Source organism: Gobio gobio (genome assembly GCF_949357685.1).
Source record: "Gobio gobio genome assembly, chromosome: 12".
NCBI lineage: Eukaryota > Metazoa > Chordata > Actinopteri > Cypriniformes > Gobionidae > Gobio > Gobio gobio.
Genome location: NC_137105.1, coordinates 4475653 through 4493230, shown reverse-complemented (window position 1 = coordinate 4493230; position 17578 = coordinate 4475653). Strand labels below are relative to the sequence as shown.

The window sequence follows — 17578 nt, the reverse complement described above, 5'->3', positions numbered from 1 at the left end:
ATCAATGAGTCGATTCAGCGGTTTGAAGCGTTATGAATCAATGAGTCGATTCAGCGGTTTGAAGCGTTATGAATCAATGAGTCGATTCAGCGGTTTGAAGCGTTATGAATCAATGAGTCGATTCAGCGGGTTGGATCGCCAAAGTCACGTATTTCAGCAGTTTGACACGCGATCCGAATCATGAATCGACTCGATGATTCATAGCATCATGATGCTGTGTTTTGAAATCAGTCATCACTATACAAGTCGTTATTTAGTTTTTTTTGCACACAATAACTATTATCGTCGCTTCATAAAGTTATTGTAGAACCACTGTAGTGAGATGGACTTTGTAACGACGTCTTTAGTAGGCTACCTTTTATGGGTCTTGAGAGTGTACATTGTGCCAATGGAGGCCTTTCTGAGCCATCGGAATTCAACTAAAATATCTTAATTTGCGTCCAACAACATAAAGGGAAGTCATTAATGACAGAATTTTCATTTTTAGGTGAACTAACCCTTTAAGAGATTGCACTTTGTGCATTGGAAGCACTCAAATGTCTGTTTTGTATAGCGACATCTGTAAAACAGGAAGTTATTTATTAATTTTTTCAGAAGTTGTAGCATATTTCTTTTGTAAAGCTACAGAACTTGATTGACTAAATGTTTTGTAAATTTGAGCCATTATTAAGGTCTTCAATAAAACAAGATGAGAACCTAAATATTCCAGCACTTTCTGTGATGTAGTGCTTTTTTTCTCTCTCTCATCAAACCGCAGTTTTTGCAAGTTCCCGCAATTTTATCGCATAAAATTGCATAAATATCCTGCATTTTTCATCGCATTTTTTAAGAAAACGTGCCGCATAATCAAGGATTTTTGCCCGCAACAATCACAAAAAAAAGCCGAATTTTTCTGGAAGGACTGGTTTAAAATATGCTGCGCTATTTGAAATAACAGCCGCGAGTGCAATTTCGCAACTCTGTCGAATCTCTCTGCCGCTCTGCCTCCCGCTCTCACACACACACACACACACACACACACACACACACACACACACGCACACGCACACACTGTCCCGGCGCCGCCGCCTCCCTTCCACTCACGTCACTTTTTTTTAAATCCCCTACAGCGCGAAACATGAGTCCCGCAAACGCGCCGCCGAGGAGCTTGTTTGTAATCGGAGGACAAATGGCTCCTTAGTTTCGAAATGGTTTGGGTGCAAGGTGATCGCGTTGAAAGTAAAGGCATTTGTCTAGCGTAAGAAGCTCATTTGAAACATTGCCGCGGCTCATTTAAGAAAATGACAGCTCCGAAGAGACGCCGCTTTAGTTCGAGGTAGTGCTAACAATAATAAAGAAAGATGATGATCAACACCTTATGTGTTACCACTGAAATATAGATGTAATATATTTCCAAATGTAAGCCCATCTTATGCGGAGTGTTGTCTAATAGACTGCAACACGATAAAACCAATGGATAAAACCGGCACCTTCAGAATGCGTAAAAGACGCACCGGCCAAGGCAGGTCTAACTCACTGTGTGCCTTCTAATTAAGCACTGTATCACACAAGTTGCAACTTACATCTGTGTTGTTCTTTTTGGTGAAATGGTCCCACACACCACTTTTCTTTGCACGCTTCATACTGTCGTCTGCCCTGGCTCTAACCGCAAACCTTGTGAGCGCGCAAACCCAAACGCTGTGACAAATGTTTTTATTGGTTTATTAAGTACAAACAGTCGAGTTATGAAAAATTGAGTGTGAGGGATTTGTTGTGATGGCTAACTGTGGTAGTGTTTAGTCCACTGTCTATAATAGCCTAATTTAGAGATCACTTTTTTTTTTTTAACCGACAACTTTGATCGGTTAACGTTGATACGGTCAACAATCGGTCAAACGGTCATCGGTTAACATCCCTAATTTAAATCAAGCTATTATCGAGACCAAGCACAAACAGGAACAATGTGACATGCAAGCATGGCTGGGAGCTGCAGAAAAACTACAACAATAAGCAAAAGCATTTTTGGAAATGTCATTATAACGTTTGACCACAAGGTGGCGCTGTCTCAAAACTTTGAGTGGTCCCAATGACACATACCAAGTTTCGCAACGACACGCTAATGCGTTCGTAAAATATCGCATTTTACAATAAAAATTAGCACTAACTACAGTACAGTATTTTAGTTTTGTTCACTTATACAGGGTTCCTACGGGGTTTGGAAAAGTATGGAATTTGATTTGAGTAATTTCCAGGTCTGGAAAAGTATGGAAAAAATAAATCAGAGTATGGAAAAATATTTATGTTTCCAGACTATTGTCCCTATTTCATTTTCTAAATATAAAATTAATTTCTAAATGTATATAATAAATATATACACAATCGTTTTTTTCTATGAATGAAAAACTTGTAGCCTAGCTATGGCAGTAAAGGTCAGACCTGTGTGTTCCTTCCTCTTCACAGTTCAACAGTGGTTAACACTGCACTTCGTAGTTTGAGAAAGCAAGTTGGGTTTGAGGAGTCGATGGTGGAGTTCTTAAAGGAATAGTACACCCAAAATGAAAATTTGTCATTTATTTACCCCCATGTCTTTCAAAACCATAAGTTTATTATATTAACATTTTTAATATTTTAAATTTGAGAGATTTTAGTCCCTTTTATTAAAGGATTAGTTCACCCCAAAATGAAAATGTCCTAATCATTTACTCACCTCAATGCCATCCAATATATCCATGCATTACTTTCTTTAGTGAAAGATAAATTAAGTTTTTGAGTTGGTTGCCATTTTGGATGCATTGGGGTGAGTAAATGATTAGGACATTTTCATTTTAAGGTGAACTAATCCTTTAAATATCTTCATGTGTCCAATATTTCCAAGATTAACAAAATTCTTATTAGTTTAGAATGACATGAGGGTAAGTATATTATGATAGAAATTTCATTTTTGGGTAAATTAATAACCCTTTAAAAAATTGTGACTGATTTAGCATTTTGATCGTTAAGGTCACAAAAGGCAATATTTTAATATAGGATTTCTAAATATTAGATAGCCTACATAGAGGTTTTGACTCAGAGTGTAACAGACTTGTCGGTGCAGATAGCATTGTGGGTAAGTGCGTCGCCATGTAGTGCTGTTGTGTTTCGGGAGACCCGAGTTCGAGTCCGGCCTCATGGACTTTTCCCAATCCCGCCCCTCTCTCTCCCACCTTACTTCCTGTCTAGCTACTTTCCTATCCTAATAAAAGGCAAAAACGCCAATACTAAATCTTTAGAATATAACACTTGTTAGCAGTTGAATTTGAAAACAATTTATCAGAACAAGTTAAATATGGTCGGAAAAATCTGTAGGGAAGTCTGAAAATTCGAGTCTGGAAAAGTCTGGAATTTTGAAATGAAAATTGTGTAGGAACCCTGCTTATAGTGCCAGCAAGTGGAACAATCCCACCAGTTTCTTTACATGTGCTCATACATACATGTGCCAAATTCTGTGAAAATCTCATTTTGTTTAGGAGTTATAGACATTTATATTTATGAACACATTAAAAAAAGGCCAGAATTTGCTTTTTTTTGCTACTTACAATCACATTTTTGACATTTAGCCCATATTAGTCAACTTGCTATGATATTTTCCTACAGTGGTTTCATCTCGATTGAAATAACGGTTTCAAAAAGATTCGTGATTTTTTTAAAAGCTAAATCACAACGTCAGACAAGCCATTAAGCGAAACCTAGCATGTTTGGCATCATTGGACTCGATCTAACGAAATGACTGCTGTGAAAATAAGTCAACCACATCTAAATTCATAAGCATGTAAATATGTATTACCACAAGGTGGCACTGACCTGAAACTTCTCAGGCTCCTTCAGGGCATGGCGGTCCGCTGACCCATACCAAGTTGTGTAACGATACACCAATGCGTTCATAAAACACGGCATTTTACTACAGAATTCAAAATGGCTGACATTCAAAAAGGCCGATATGGGAAAATTGGGTATCATTCGACTTGGCATGTGGTACCAAACCTAACGAGACCTATTTTAAACTGGCAAACCGTTTAGAAGTTATAAGCAAAAATAGACATTTTTTCATATCTCCTCTAACTGTGTGCAAAATTTTACAACTTTTTACCATATGGTTCTATAGGCTGTCATAGACTCATAGAATTGTAGAAAACAACAACAGTGCACCTTTAATGGTTCACTTTTTCTTTTGGACCACATGTTCATATAGCTAATTTACCCAGAATGCAGTGCTGTACCTGTGTGGGAAAGCTGATGTATTTGAGCGCCTCATACTGGCACCAGCTGCTGAGGATGTTGGACAGTGAAGCGAAGGAGTATTTGTACATGGGTGCGCCGTGGCGGGGCTGTTTGAACAGGACACACCACAGGCCGGACACCGTCAAGGCCAGGATCCGGTTCATGAACACCAGAAACTGGGAATCTTTGAAGCGCTCACCACTGCCTTCCACCTCCGTGGAGCCGTATGAGCGCGTCATCACCCGCTCCTGAAGAACGCCCCACGTCAGGTACGACACCTGGACAATGCACAAAAAACATGAATTATGATGATGGATGCACTTATGATGGATAGATGCACTTTTATGATGGACAGATGCACTTTTATGATGGACAGATGCACTTTTATGATGGACAGATGCACTTTTATGATGAATGGATGTACTTTTATGATGGATGGATGCACTTTTATGATGGATGGATGCACTTTTATGATGGATGGATGCACTTTTATGATGGACAGATGCACTTTTATGATGGACAGATGCACTTTTATGATGAATGGATGTACTTTTATGATGGATAGATGCACTTTTATGATGGACAGATGCACTTTTATGATGGACAGATGCACTTTTATGATGGACAGATGCACTTTTATGATGGACAGATGCACTTTTATGATGGACAGATGCACTTTTATGATGGACAGATGCACTTTTATGATGGACAGATGCACTTTTATGATGAATGGATGTACTTTTATGATGGATAGATGCACTTTTATGATGGACAGATGCACTTTTATGATGGACAGATGCACTTTTATGATGGACAGATGCACTTTTATGATGAATGGATGTACTTTTATGATGGATGGATGCACTTTTATGATGGATGGATGCACTTTTATGATGGATAGATGCACTTTTATGATGGACGGATGCACTTTTATGATGGACAGATGCACTTTTATGATGGACAGATGCACTTTTATGATGGACAGATGCACTTTTATGATGGACAGATGCACTTTTATGATGGACAGATGCACTTTTATGATGGACAGATGCACTTTTATGATGAATGGATGTACTTTTATGATGGATGGATGCACTTTTATGATGGATAGATGCACTTTTATGATGGATAGATGCACTTTTATGATGGATAGATGCACTTTTATGATGGATGGATGCACTTTTATGATGGATAGATGCACTTTTATGATGGATAGATGCACTTTTATGATGGACAGATGCACTTTTATGATGGACAGATGCACTTTTATGATGGACAGATGCACTTTTATGATGAATGGATGTACTTTTATGATGGATGGATGCACTTTTATGATGGATAGATGCACTTTTATGATGGATAGATGCACTTTTATGATGGATAGATGCACTTTTATGATGGATAGATGCACTTTTATGATGGATGGATGGATGCTCTTATGATGGATAGATGCACTTTTATGATGGATAGATGCACTTTTATGATGGATGGATGCACTTTTATGATGGATAAATGCACTTTTATGATGGATGGATGCACTTTTATGATGGATGCACTTTTATGATGGATAGATGCACTTTTATGATGGATGGATGCACTGGATAGATACTATGATGGATAGATGCACTTTTATAATGGAAAGATGCACTTTTATAATGGATGGATGGATGGATGCACTTTTATGATGGATGGATGGATGCACTTTTATAATGGATGGATGGATGGATGGATGCACTTTTATGATGGATGGATGGATGCACTTTTATAATGGATGGATGGATGCACTTTTATGATGGATGGATGGATGCACTTTTATGATGAATGCATGCACTTATGATGGATGGATGCACTTTTATAATGGATAGATGCACTTTTATAATGGATGGATGTACTTTTATAATGGATGGATGCACTGGATAGATACTATGATGGATAGATGCACTTTTATAATGGAAAGATGCACTTTTATAATGGATGGATGTACTTTTATAATGGATGGATGCACTTTTATGATGGATGGATGCACTGGATAGATACTATGATGGATAGATGCACTTTTATGACGGATGGATGCACTTTTATAATGGATGGATGGATGCACTTTTATGATGGATGGATGCACTTTTATGATGGATAGATGCACTTTTATGACAGATGGATGCACTTTTATGATGGATGGATGGATGCACTTATGATGGATAGATGCACTTTTATAATGGGTGGATGCACTTTTATAATGGATGGATGCACTTTTATGACGGATGGATGCACTTTTATAATGGATGCACTTTTATAATGGATGCACTTTTATGATGGATGGATGCACTTTTATAATGGATGCACTTTTATGACGGATGGATGCACTTTTATAATGGATGGATGCACTTTTTTGAGCTTCAAATTTTGGCCTGACATTCACTGCCATTATAAAGCTTGGAAGCGCCAGGACTTTTTTAATATAACTCCAATTGTGTATGTCTGAAAGCAGAATGTAATACACACCTAGGATGGCTTGAGGGTGAGTAAATCATGGGCTAATTTTCATTTTTGGGTGAACTATCCCTTTAACTTAAATTATTGAGTGTGACATTTAACCCAGGGGCGTTACCTGGAGTCCAGCAGCACAGAAGATCAATTTGAAGGCCTGTCGAGCTGATGAAGTGGATTCAGAGTCGTTTCTGGACGCTGTTGAAACCTCGTCCAGCAGTCCGGTTTTAGATTCATTCCCAAACACACACGTCTTTATGAGAGGATAACAAAGCCCACGGCCTGCAGAAACATGAGCAGTGTGCAAAAACAAATCTGGTTTGTCAAGTACATTCTGCAAGTACAACGGGAGTTGTTGCAACGTTATATTGTGTAGATGACGCATTTGAAAACATGCTGAAATGTTTGCACTTTTGATGATCTGTTGTGATATTAGTACTAAGAGTTTTGAAAATGTACCATCTGCTTGTGAATATTGTGCTGAAGCAATAAAAAACTGAAAGGATTGAACAAGGCACAGGAAACTTTTGGTGCAAGCAACTTTGTATAAAATTAGAAAATAAAAAAATAGTTAATGCATTAACTAAAACTAAAGGGGACCATTAGTGTTTCTTTTGTTTCCAGGTCTACTAGAATAGGTTTTCATGCTTGAATGTTCAAAAAACACATTATATTTCTATGTTTACACCTCTCAGATCAAGCCCATTACATCACAGATATGACTTTTGATTTTAAAGGTGTCATGAACTGGCTTTTTAAATGTTGTCTGAGGTCAACTTATGACGTTTGTGTGGTTTTTACATTCAGAAGCATCATAATGAATAAGTAATAGGCTATTTTCTGCCCTGGTTTTGAGGCTCTCTGAAAAACGCTCGGTTTTGATGGGCGTGCCGCACTGAAGACTTGGAAGTAAACACCCACGGCTAGGATTGGATAAGATTTGCATATTTAATGAGCTGGAAAACGTCTGGGGAAACGCTTATAATATATCAAAATATCTTTATCAAACAAACACAATGATTCATCTCTCATTCACCTGCGACTGATTGGAATGGTATTTTTGTATTACTTGGCTCACCCGATCGGTGAATATAACCACGACCCGCACACACACACACACACACACACATGCGCGCAAGAAAGGAATGTTATTTCACTATTTAAGATAGCCCGTCGGCAGGCCGGTGATACATTTTGGTAGCCAGTCTGAAAAACACATAGCCCCGGGACGTTGGGTGTTGCGAGCCCTGGCGTTACAAGTCCGAGTCTGATCACGAATGAACCAATAACATCTTCTCCAGCCTGTGACCGCGTGCTAAGGTATGTAATCAATAGATATCAAACGATCTGTAACAATGCAATACTAAAAAACATGTTTTACTTACATAAGTGTGTTGCACCATTCCTGTCGGATCCAGAAGCACAGCATTGTGTTTTAATCTCAATATGTCTGCAAATCCAGTCTCTTGTTTACAATCGATTCTGCTGTGAAATTAAGTGAACAAACGCGCAAAGTCTTATGGTGCATTCACACCGGACGCAAATAATTTGCGCTATTCGCGCAAAGTTGGACGCTTGAACATTTTGAGTTTACTCGCTTCATTCGCGCGTGACATTCACTTCACAACAGACGGGAATACACGTCATGGGCGGGGCTTCAGCCAGCGGCTCGTCTCGTTGAGAAATGGCTGACATGGGCTGTGTTTACACGTCTTTTTTTGTAAAAATACTACTGTTAATGTGTGACAAACCGTAGTTTTAAGACTTTTTCAGGTGATAATGTAGTTGTTTAAAGCTCAAATCTGTGGTTTATTTATAAAAAGAGTGCCTATTTGGACATTTGATCTGGCGTTTTCGGAGTTGTGAGCTCCAGGCGATCAGCAGCGCTCATTAACCCCAGCGAGATCAACCTTTCCTCGGCCAGTCCTTCTGCCGTCTGCCGCTGGCTCTGATGTCTCTGCGGCGTCTCCAGCTATAATTCGTCTTGTGTTGATCTAACGGCCAATCTTTGGTCTCATGGATCTATAATTTGTTCCCTGGCAAATCGTTTAGGCTGAGGGCAAAGTGAAGTTTCATTCATTTTTTTTATTTTTAGGCTATAACTTTACGTTACCATTGTAGCCGACTAGCACTGACTTTGAATGTTTGACTGAATTGTTTGCTTTATTTCATGTATAGCTTCTTATACCTTTTACTTATACTTTTGTATTATTGATCATAAATAGACTTGTATTTAACAAAAAGAGACTGGGTTATGTTTCATGTCATTTAATTTTATTACAGTGATAATCATATGCACACTTGTCTGAACCAGATATTAATATAAACCATATGATTTTCTCCTCATTGTTGTTACTACTAGAGCAAGCTCCTGATTGGTTAACGTGGCGCGAATATCCGGCAAAGTTCAGATTTTTCAACGCAAAATGTCTATTCGCATGTTTGCATTGACTTAACATGTAAATCACTTGTGCGAAACGCTTCATTCACGTCCGGTGTGAACGCACCATTACGTACGTGAGCTGGAACCGGCATGTTTATTGCTCGGTAGCGCGACCCCTTTAGCTCCACGAGTCGGTGGGCGGTGCTTCTGCATTCTATGACGTCATTGGTCGACATATTCTGAGATCTCTCGTTTTCTGGGCCTGGTGTCTATAAAAGCTTTTCTTTGACTAACAAGGACGTTTTCAGCTCTGAAACTCACAGGATATTCTTATATCACGATTAACTTTTATATATCAAAGGCTCAAGGGAAAGTTGATTTCTCAATTCATCAACCCTTTAACAATGCATTAGTAAATGTTGAAATGAACATTAAAGGATTAGTTCACTTTTAGATAAACTTTTGCTGATAATTTACTCACCCCCATGTCATCCAAGATGTCCATGTCTTTCTTTCTAAAGTCGAAAAGAAATTAAGTTTTGATGAAAACATTCCAGGATATTTCTCCATATAATGGACTTCAATGGGCTCCAAACGGGTTTCAGTGCAGCATCAAAGGGCTTTAAACGATACCAGACGATGAATAAGGGTCTTATCTAGCCAAACCATCAGTTTCTGCGAGAAACCGAGCAGTATTTATGCTAATATTTTACCTCTTAACAGACGAACGTGATCATCTCTGAGCTCCGCCATAACTTCCGCTAAGTGAGGTCAAAATACGTGCGTTGAAGATGTTTTCATCAAAAAACGTAATTTCTTTTCGACTGAAGAAAGAAAGACATGGACATCTTGGATGACATGGGGGTGAGTAAATGATCAGCTAAAGTTTATTTAAAAGTGAACTAATCCTTTAAGATTAATAAATGATTTAGAATAACTAATGATAACAAAAGGAACTTTATTGTAAAGTGACACCACAACATTTGGGTCTGGAAACGAAACAAGAAGTGAGAAACTCCAACAAACCTGTTTCTAGATAATTGGTCCTTTTGAAGTAGCTGATGAGGAAATATCCCGGGATGATGATGGTGGCGTAGCCCAAAACATTGAGGAACAAGCGGAAGAGCCACACGTCCTGCCAGCCGCCCAGCAGCGAAGCATCTTCAGCGTCCGCTCGCACGGCCGGCAGAACACACAGCGCCGCACACACACACAAACTACAAGGAAAAGAGGTAGAGTGGATTAAAAACAAAATGTAAAATCTGCAAGAACCCCAAAATATCACATATCTGCTCGAAATGCAACGGGAGGGGAATCAAGAGTAACTTTGCGCCATACTTTAGTGTGTGTAGTAGTTTGGGCATTCCTGGAATTGAGCAGGTCTTGTCCCAGGAGTCGGATCCCTTTCCAACAGAAGGTCTTTGTGCACAGAGCTGGACTGCAGCAGGATCGACACAAACTAACCCCTATTCAAACGCCCAGCGTTACCCGACCCCACAGATTAGTGACGATTATAAGAACTCGATGAACGCTTCATTACAGACGCTTGCATCCCAGTATAAATTCAGAGCATAGTAATTAAGAGGCTTCATAAAGGTGTTTGCCAAGCGTCTCTGAAAGACTGCAGTCAACAAACAGTTCCACACCTCACCAGTGAATTTCCATGACTTACATTTTTTTTCTATTTTAAATTTAGATTACATAGCTGCCATCTGGAGCGCATGTATGTGTATAATTATATATATATATTATACACATACACACACACACACGTATATATATTTAATATTATATATATATATTTAATAAAAAAATATATAGTATATATATATATATATTTAATAAAAAAAAATATAGTATATATATATATAGTATATATATATATATATATATATATATATATATAGTATATATATATATATATAGTATATATATATATATATAGTATATATATATATATATATATATATATATATATATATATATATATATATATATATATATATATATATATATATATATATATATATATATATATATATATATATATATATATATATATATATATATATATAAAATAAATATTGAATATATATATATAAATATTAAATATATATAATACGTATTAAAATATATATATAAAAAAATATATATATAAACAATAAATATTAAATATATATAATATTAAATATATATATATATATATATATATATATATATATATATATATATATATATTAAATATATATATATATATATATTAAATATATATATTAAATATATATATATATATATATATATATATATATTAAATATATATATATATATATATATATATATATATATATATATATATATATATATATATATATATATATATATATATATATATATATATATATATATATATATATATATATATTAAGATTTATTGTTTATATATATTTAATATTTATTGTTTATATATATATTTTTTTTATATATATTTTTTAATACGTATTATATATATTTAATATTTATATATATATTCAATATTTTTTTTTTTATATATATATATATATATATATATATATATATATATATATATATATATATATATATATATATAATAACATTTTTTAATAAAAAATATATAGTATATATATATATATATATAAAATAAATATTGAATATATATAAATATTAAATATATATAATACGTATTAAAAAAAAATATATAAACAATAAATATTAAATATATATAAACAATAAATCTTAAATATATATATATATATATATATATATATATATATATATATATATATATATATATATATATATATATATATATATATATATATATATATATATATATATAAGTTAATTTACATATAAGTTACACACAGATTTGGAATAAAGCCCATCAAGTCTGCATTTGTTTGAGCAACAATATAAACAGTAATATTGTGAAATATTATTACAATTCTATTAATACACTATTCTGAATATATAGTAAAGTGTAATTTATTCCTGTGATCAAAGCTGAATTTATCATCATTACTACAGTCTTCAGTGTCATATGATCCTTCACAAACCCTTCTAATATGATTTACTACTCAATTATTAATTATGGTTCTTATTATCACTGTTAACCAGGTTTTGCTGCTTCATATTTGTGTGATGTTTTCAGGATAACTGGATGAACAGGACGTTAAAGAGAACAGCATTTACTGATGCACAAGTAAACATTCATCAAGAGTCAGGACTCTATATAGAGAACATATATAGTCATTTATATAGATCAGAGCTGATAACTGGTATGAAATGTGTTAAGTGTTGCATTAGAAGCGCGAGATGAACGTTTAGATGTTATTGTGGTGTTTCAGCAGCTTCATGTTTCAGTACCTCCATGGAAACAGAGGCATTTTCCAGCAGCTCCGCCTGTTCAAAACTCCCCGAAACAGCCGCTGAGAGTCTCCAAACGCGCTCCTGCGCCGGTCATGTGTCGATAAAGCCTTCGGCCTGCGATCAAACCACCGACATCCAGGATCCGGACAAACCCCGTGTGTTTCTGACCTGAAACTTCTCGGCCTGCTTCACTCATGAGTTCATCTGGACTGACGTGTTAACACTAACACACACAGCACTGCACCGTTTCCGGTTGTGAAAGGAGACACACCTTCACATATCCGTATAATTTCCACTTAAGTGTTGCGTTATAAGCCTTAAGTAAATATGTGAATGTGTTATTGTTTGACAGCCGTGTTGGCACAGTTGAGAGAGTGAAACGTCCTTGGGTTTTGTGGGCGGGGGAGTTCATTATTCTTTATGAGGGACTTTTATTTTGAAATTTACTCGGCGTGCAGATTCGGCGCCGCTCTGACGTCACGCGTCTATTCAAACTTATTATTATTATTTAATTGTATGTGTTATGTTTATCTTTTTGATTTTCAAAAAGATAAACATAACAGTATTTTCCTTCCATGACAGTATTTTATATGTATTTTGACTGTTCTACGCCATTTTGTTGTATTCAGATTTTGTGTTCAATAATATATATATTACAGGATATTATAACAAATATATATATATATATATATATATATATATATATATATATATATATATTATTATTTTATTTTTATTCATAGACTGTAAAAAAGGTCATATTACACATTATTATAATTAAAGCTGATTTTCTGTGATTTAAAAAAAAATATTACATTGAATATTGAGAAAACATTTCCAAAATATCCAAAATATAATTAAAATATATTTATAAAATTGTGTAAAAATGTTACAATAGTACACATTTTATTTTATTGTATGTCGTAACATTACTTGTTAATGGAAGTTAAATATTTAGTCCCCAAATTGAAAAAAATATGTATTTGAATATTGAAAATAATACTCATTTAGTTTTAGCTTCTTCCACATTTTCTATATTATTTTTTATTAATTTATTATTTTCTAAGCTATTTTCAATACTCATATCATTTCATATTAGAAAAAATATATATTTATATTAATATATATATATATATATATATATATATATATATATATATATATATATATATATATATATATATATATATATATATATATATATATATATATATATATATAATAGTGCTGTCAAATCGATTAATCGCGATTAATCACATCCAAAATAAAAGTTTGTGTTTACATAATATATGTGTGGACTGTGTATAATTATTATACACATTCATTAATGTATACATTTGCATGTATATACTGTAAATATATTTATATAATTTATCTTACATATAAATATTTTATATCTTAAATATATACATGCATGTGTGTGAATATACAAATTATACACAGTACACACACATATATATTATGTAAACAAACTTTTATTTTGAATGCGATTAACCGCGATTAATATTTGACAGCACTACTATTTAAGTATCAAATATTGTTCATTAAGTTAAAAAATGTTTTATAACTTTTAATATTTTGGTAACAATTTACAGTGTTTCATTAGTTAACATGAACTAACAATGAAAAATACTTAGTTAATATTAATTACAACATTTACTAATACATTATTAAAATCAAAAGTTGTATCTGTTATTGGACGTGCGCTAACATGAACCAACAGAATAATTAAATTTTAATAATTAACGCTTGCCCCTTAACCTAAAACATTAAAATAATAAATACTAAATAAAGAAACGTATTGCTCAATGATAGTGAATGTTAGTTAATGTGTTCAATAATGGGATCTTAATGTAAAGATTTTTTGGAATTCTTAAAGTGTGCATTTAATTATATCATTTATTAATTGCAATTTATTATTTATTTAATTTATTAATTGCAAAAAAAAGGGTATAAAAAAACATATCTAGCTTGTTTTACTAGAAGTAGAACGAGTTTTCTCTATGGCTCTAAATGAATAGGATATATTTGTGGTAAGTATGAGGAAGAGTGATGTGGCACATGATGTAAAACACACATTTACCAGGAACTAGTGTGTGTGTGTGTGTTCTGGTCATTGTTGTTTTCCCGGTATCAATACACACTGTCTCACGTTTTCCTCTTAAAAGGTCGAAAGCAGAAATCAGTCACCACCAGTGTCTATCTGGCTTGTTTTATACGCAGTGTTTGACGCTTAAACCCCAAATAACATGGTTGTGAAGTAAACAGCAGGTATGTTTATGAGGTGTGTGACGGATAGTTGATGTGTGTGTGATGCGGTCACATGTGATTAGTTGCAAATCATAGAGTGAAAGTTTATAATTTCCACGCGTTTCTAAGTCTAGCCAATTTAATTATTCAAGCGATTTTAAGCAATCAGAAATCAAAAGAAGAGGTGAAATCAATTGATCAATTTCTCCTTGTGTTTTAATGGACACACACACACACACACAAAATTATCTCCAAATAATCTCGTAAACACAGTCAGTTATGTCTTAAAGGTGCACTATGTAACATTTTTTCAGTAAAATACCCCAAAACCACTAGGCCAGTGTTATATATTTTGTTCAGTCAAGTACTTACAATATCCCAAATGTTTCCTACTATTTGTAAATCGTGAGCTATTTTAACCGAGGAACCGGGACGTGTGAGGGCGTGGCCTGTCGATGACATCATATCTGCGTTCCCCTCGGTTTCTGGTTTTATTCTGCAGAAACGCTTTACTCTCACTGCAGTCTGAACAAAACAAAGATTAATCTATATTTAATTTATACATTGAAAATTGGCACAGGGAATTTTACACTTAATTATTATGTTGTTTTTATAGCATCAAATAACTAACTAAAACTAAACTTATTTAAAAAACGAACACTTGAAATGAAATCACAGTGATAAAAACTGCCTAGAATGACAGTAAACATATTTGGGGGGAAATGATATGAAGTGTAATTTGATTGTTTAGTTTGCCTCGCGTTCATTAGATTACATGGAGGGGGCGGGGCTTATGAGCTAGATGTCTTACGGCGGAGTCTCTAACGTCATCACTGGCGGCCATCTTGTCACAGGCAAGCTTTCTGGCGGGCTCTGATGTAAGGTACCACAAATACTCTTATCTCGCTGAAATCTTGACGGATTTACAAATGTTTTGGTTTCTTACAAATGTTATTAACGTGGCTATAATTCTGGATGCTTGAACAAATTATGAATAATTATTCATAAGTATGCAGTGTCATAACTACATCTCTGACGTTTATAACAAACCAAACAGTTTGAAAATCGGTAGAAAATTGAGGCAAGTTATGATTATTTAAAAAGTACAGGCACCATTAAAACAACGTTAGGAGTGAGCGAGCTGACGGTGACAAGATGGCCGCCAGGTGCGGACGTCGACCTCCATTGGCCAGCAGCACGGACGAGACATCTAGCCTTTATTATGGATATCTATGTCTACTGGGACCAAACACCCAGGGGCGATCGAGATGCATCGGCTTCAGTTTTTAACACGAGTGCAGCAGGCTTGGTTCAGATAGGTGATGTGGTGCAAGGTTGTGTAGACATTTTGAACCAATTGTAGCCGAGTAACCTGGGACTTTAAGATGCCACAGTACAAAGAATTGCAAAAATGAGTCCAATCGATATGTATTTAAGAAGCTAGATGCAACAACAGAAGAAATACACTCACCTAAAGGATTATTAGGAACACATACTAATACTGTGTTTGACCCCCTTTCGCCTTCAGAACTGCCTTAATTCTACGTGGCATTGATTCAACAAGGTGCTGAAAGCATTCTTTAGAAATGTTGGCCCATATTGATAGGAGAGCATCTTGCAGTTGATGGAGATTTGTGGGATGCACATCCAGGGCACGAAGCTCCCGTTCCACCACATCCCAAAGATGCTCTATTGGGTTGAGATCTGGTGACTGTGGGGGCCATTTTAGTCCAGTGAACTCATTGTCATGTTCAAGAAACCAATTTGAAATGATTGGAGCTTTGTGACATGGTGCATTATCCTGCTGGAAGTAGCCATCAGAGGATGGGGACATGGTGGTCATAAAGGGATGGACATGGTCAGAAACAATGCTCAGGTAGGCTGTGGCATTTAAACGATGCCCAATTGGCACTAAGGGGCCTAAAGTGTGCCAAGAAAACATCCCCCACACCATTACACCACCACCACCAGCCTGCACAGTGGCATGGCATGGCATGGCATGATGGATCCATGTTCTCATTCTGTTTACGCCAAATTCTGACTCTACCATCTGAATGTCTCAACAGAAATCGAGACTCATCAGACCAGGCAACATTTTTCCAGTCTTCAACTGTCCAATTTTGGTGAGCTTGTGTAAATTGTCGCCTCTTTTTCCTCTTTGTAGTGGAGATGAGTGGTACCCGGTGGGGTCTTCTGCTGTTGTAGCCCATCCGCCTCAAGGTTGTGTGTGTTGTGGCTTCACAAATGCTTTGCTGCATACCTCGGTTGTAACGAGTGGTTATTTCAGTCAAAGTTGCTCTTCTATCAGCTTGAATCAGTCGGCCCATTCTCCTCTGACCTCTAGCATCAACAAGGCATTTTCGCCCACAGGACTGCCGCATACTGGATGTTTTTCCCTTTTCACACCATTCTTTGTAAACCCTAGAAATGGTTGTGCGTGAAAATCCCAGTAACTGAGCAGATTGTGAAATACTCAGACCGGCCCGTCTGGCACCAACAACCATGCCACGCTCAAAATGGCTTAAATCACCTTTCTTTCCCATTCCGACATTCAGTGTGGAGTTCAGGAGTTTGTCTTGACCAGGACCACACCCCTAAATGCATTGAAGCAACTGCCATGTGATTGGTTGATTAGATAATTGCATTAATGAGAAATTGAACAGGCGTTCCTAATAATCCTTTAGGTGAGTGCATATGTTTATCTAGAGTTAGCCGACAGTGAATACTACGGTTAGACCTTAATATTTATTTCTAAATGTGATCTATTATATTCATCTATACTTGTAATTTGCCTTTCTTGCTGATCCGGAACTCTAAAACTGTAATGTGGTCCAA

The 17578-nt window shown here is 35.4% G+C and overlaps 1 protein-coding gene across 1 annotated transcript in view; it reads right to left on the bottom strand.

The window, feature by feature from the left end:
- Positions 1 to 12880, bottom strand: part of slc35b2 (solute carrier family 35 member B2) — a 14777-nt gene extending 1897 nt beyond the window's left edge. The window contains exons 1-4 of the mRNA XM_079831697.1: positions 12491 to 12880; positions 10133 to 10323; positions 6845 to 7005; positions 4236 to 4514 (exon numbers count right to left, since the gene is read on the bottom strand). Coding sequence (XP_079687823.1) covers positions 4236 to 4514; positions 6845 to 7005; positions 10133 to 10323; positions 12491 to 12510 — 651 coding nt within the window. The 5' untranslated portion in view covers positions 12511 to 12880. The remainder of the gene's footprint in view (positions 1 to 4235; positions 4515 to 6844; positions 7006 to 10132; positions 10324 to 12490) is intronic.
- Between the last annotated feature and the right edge of the window lie 4698 nt (positions 12881 to 17578).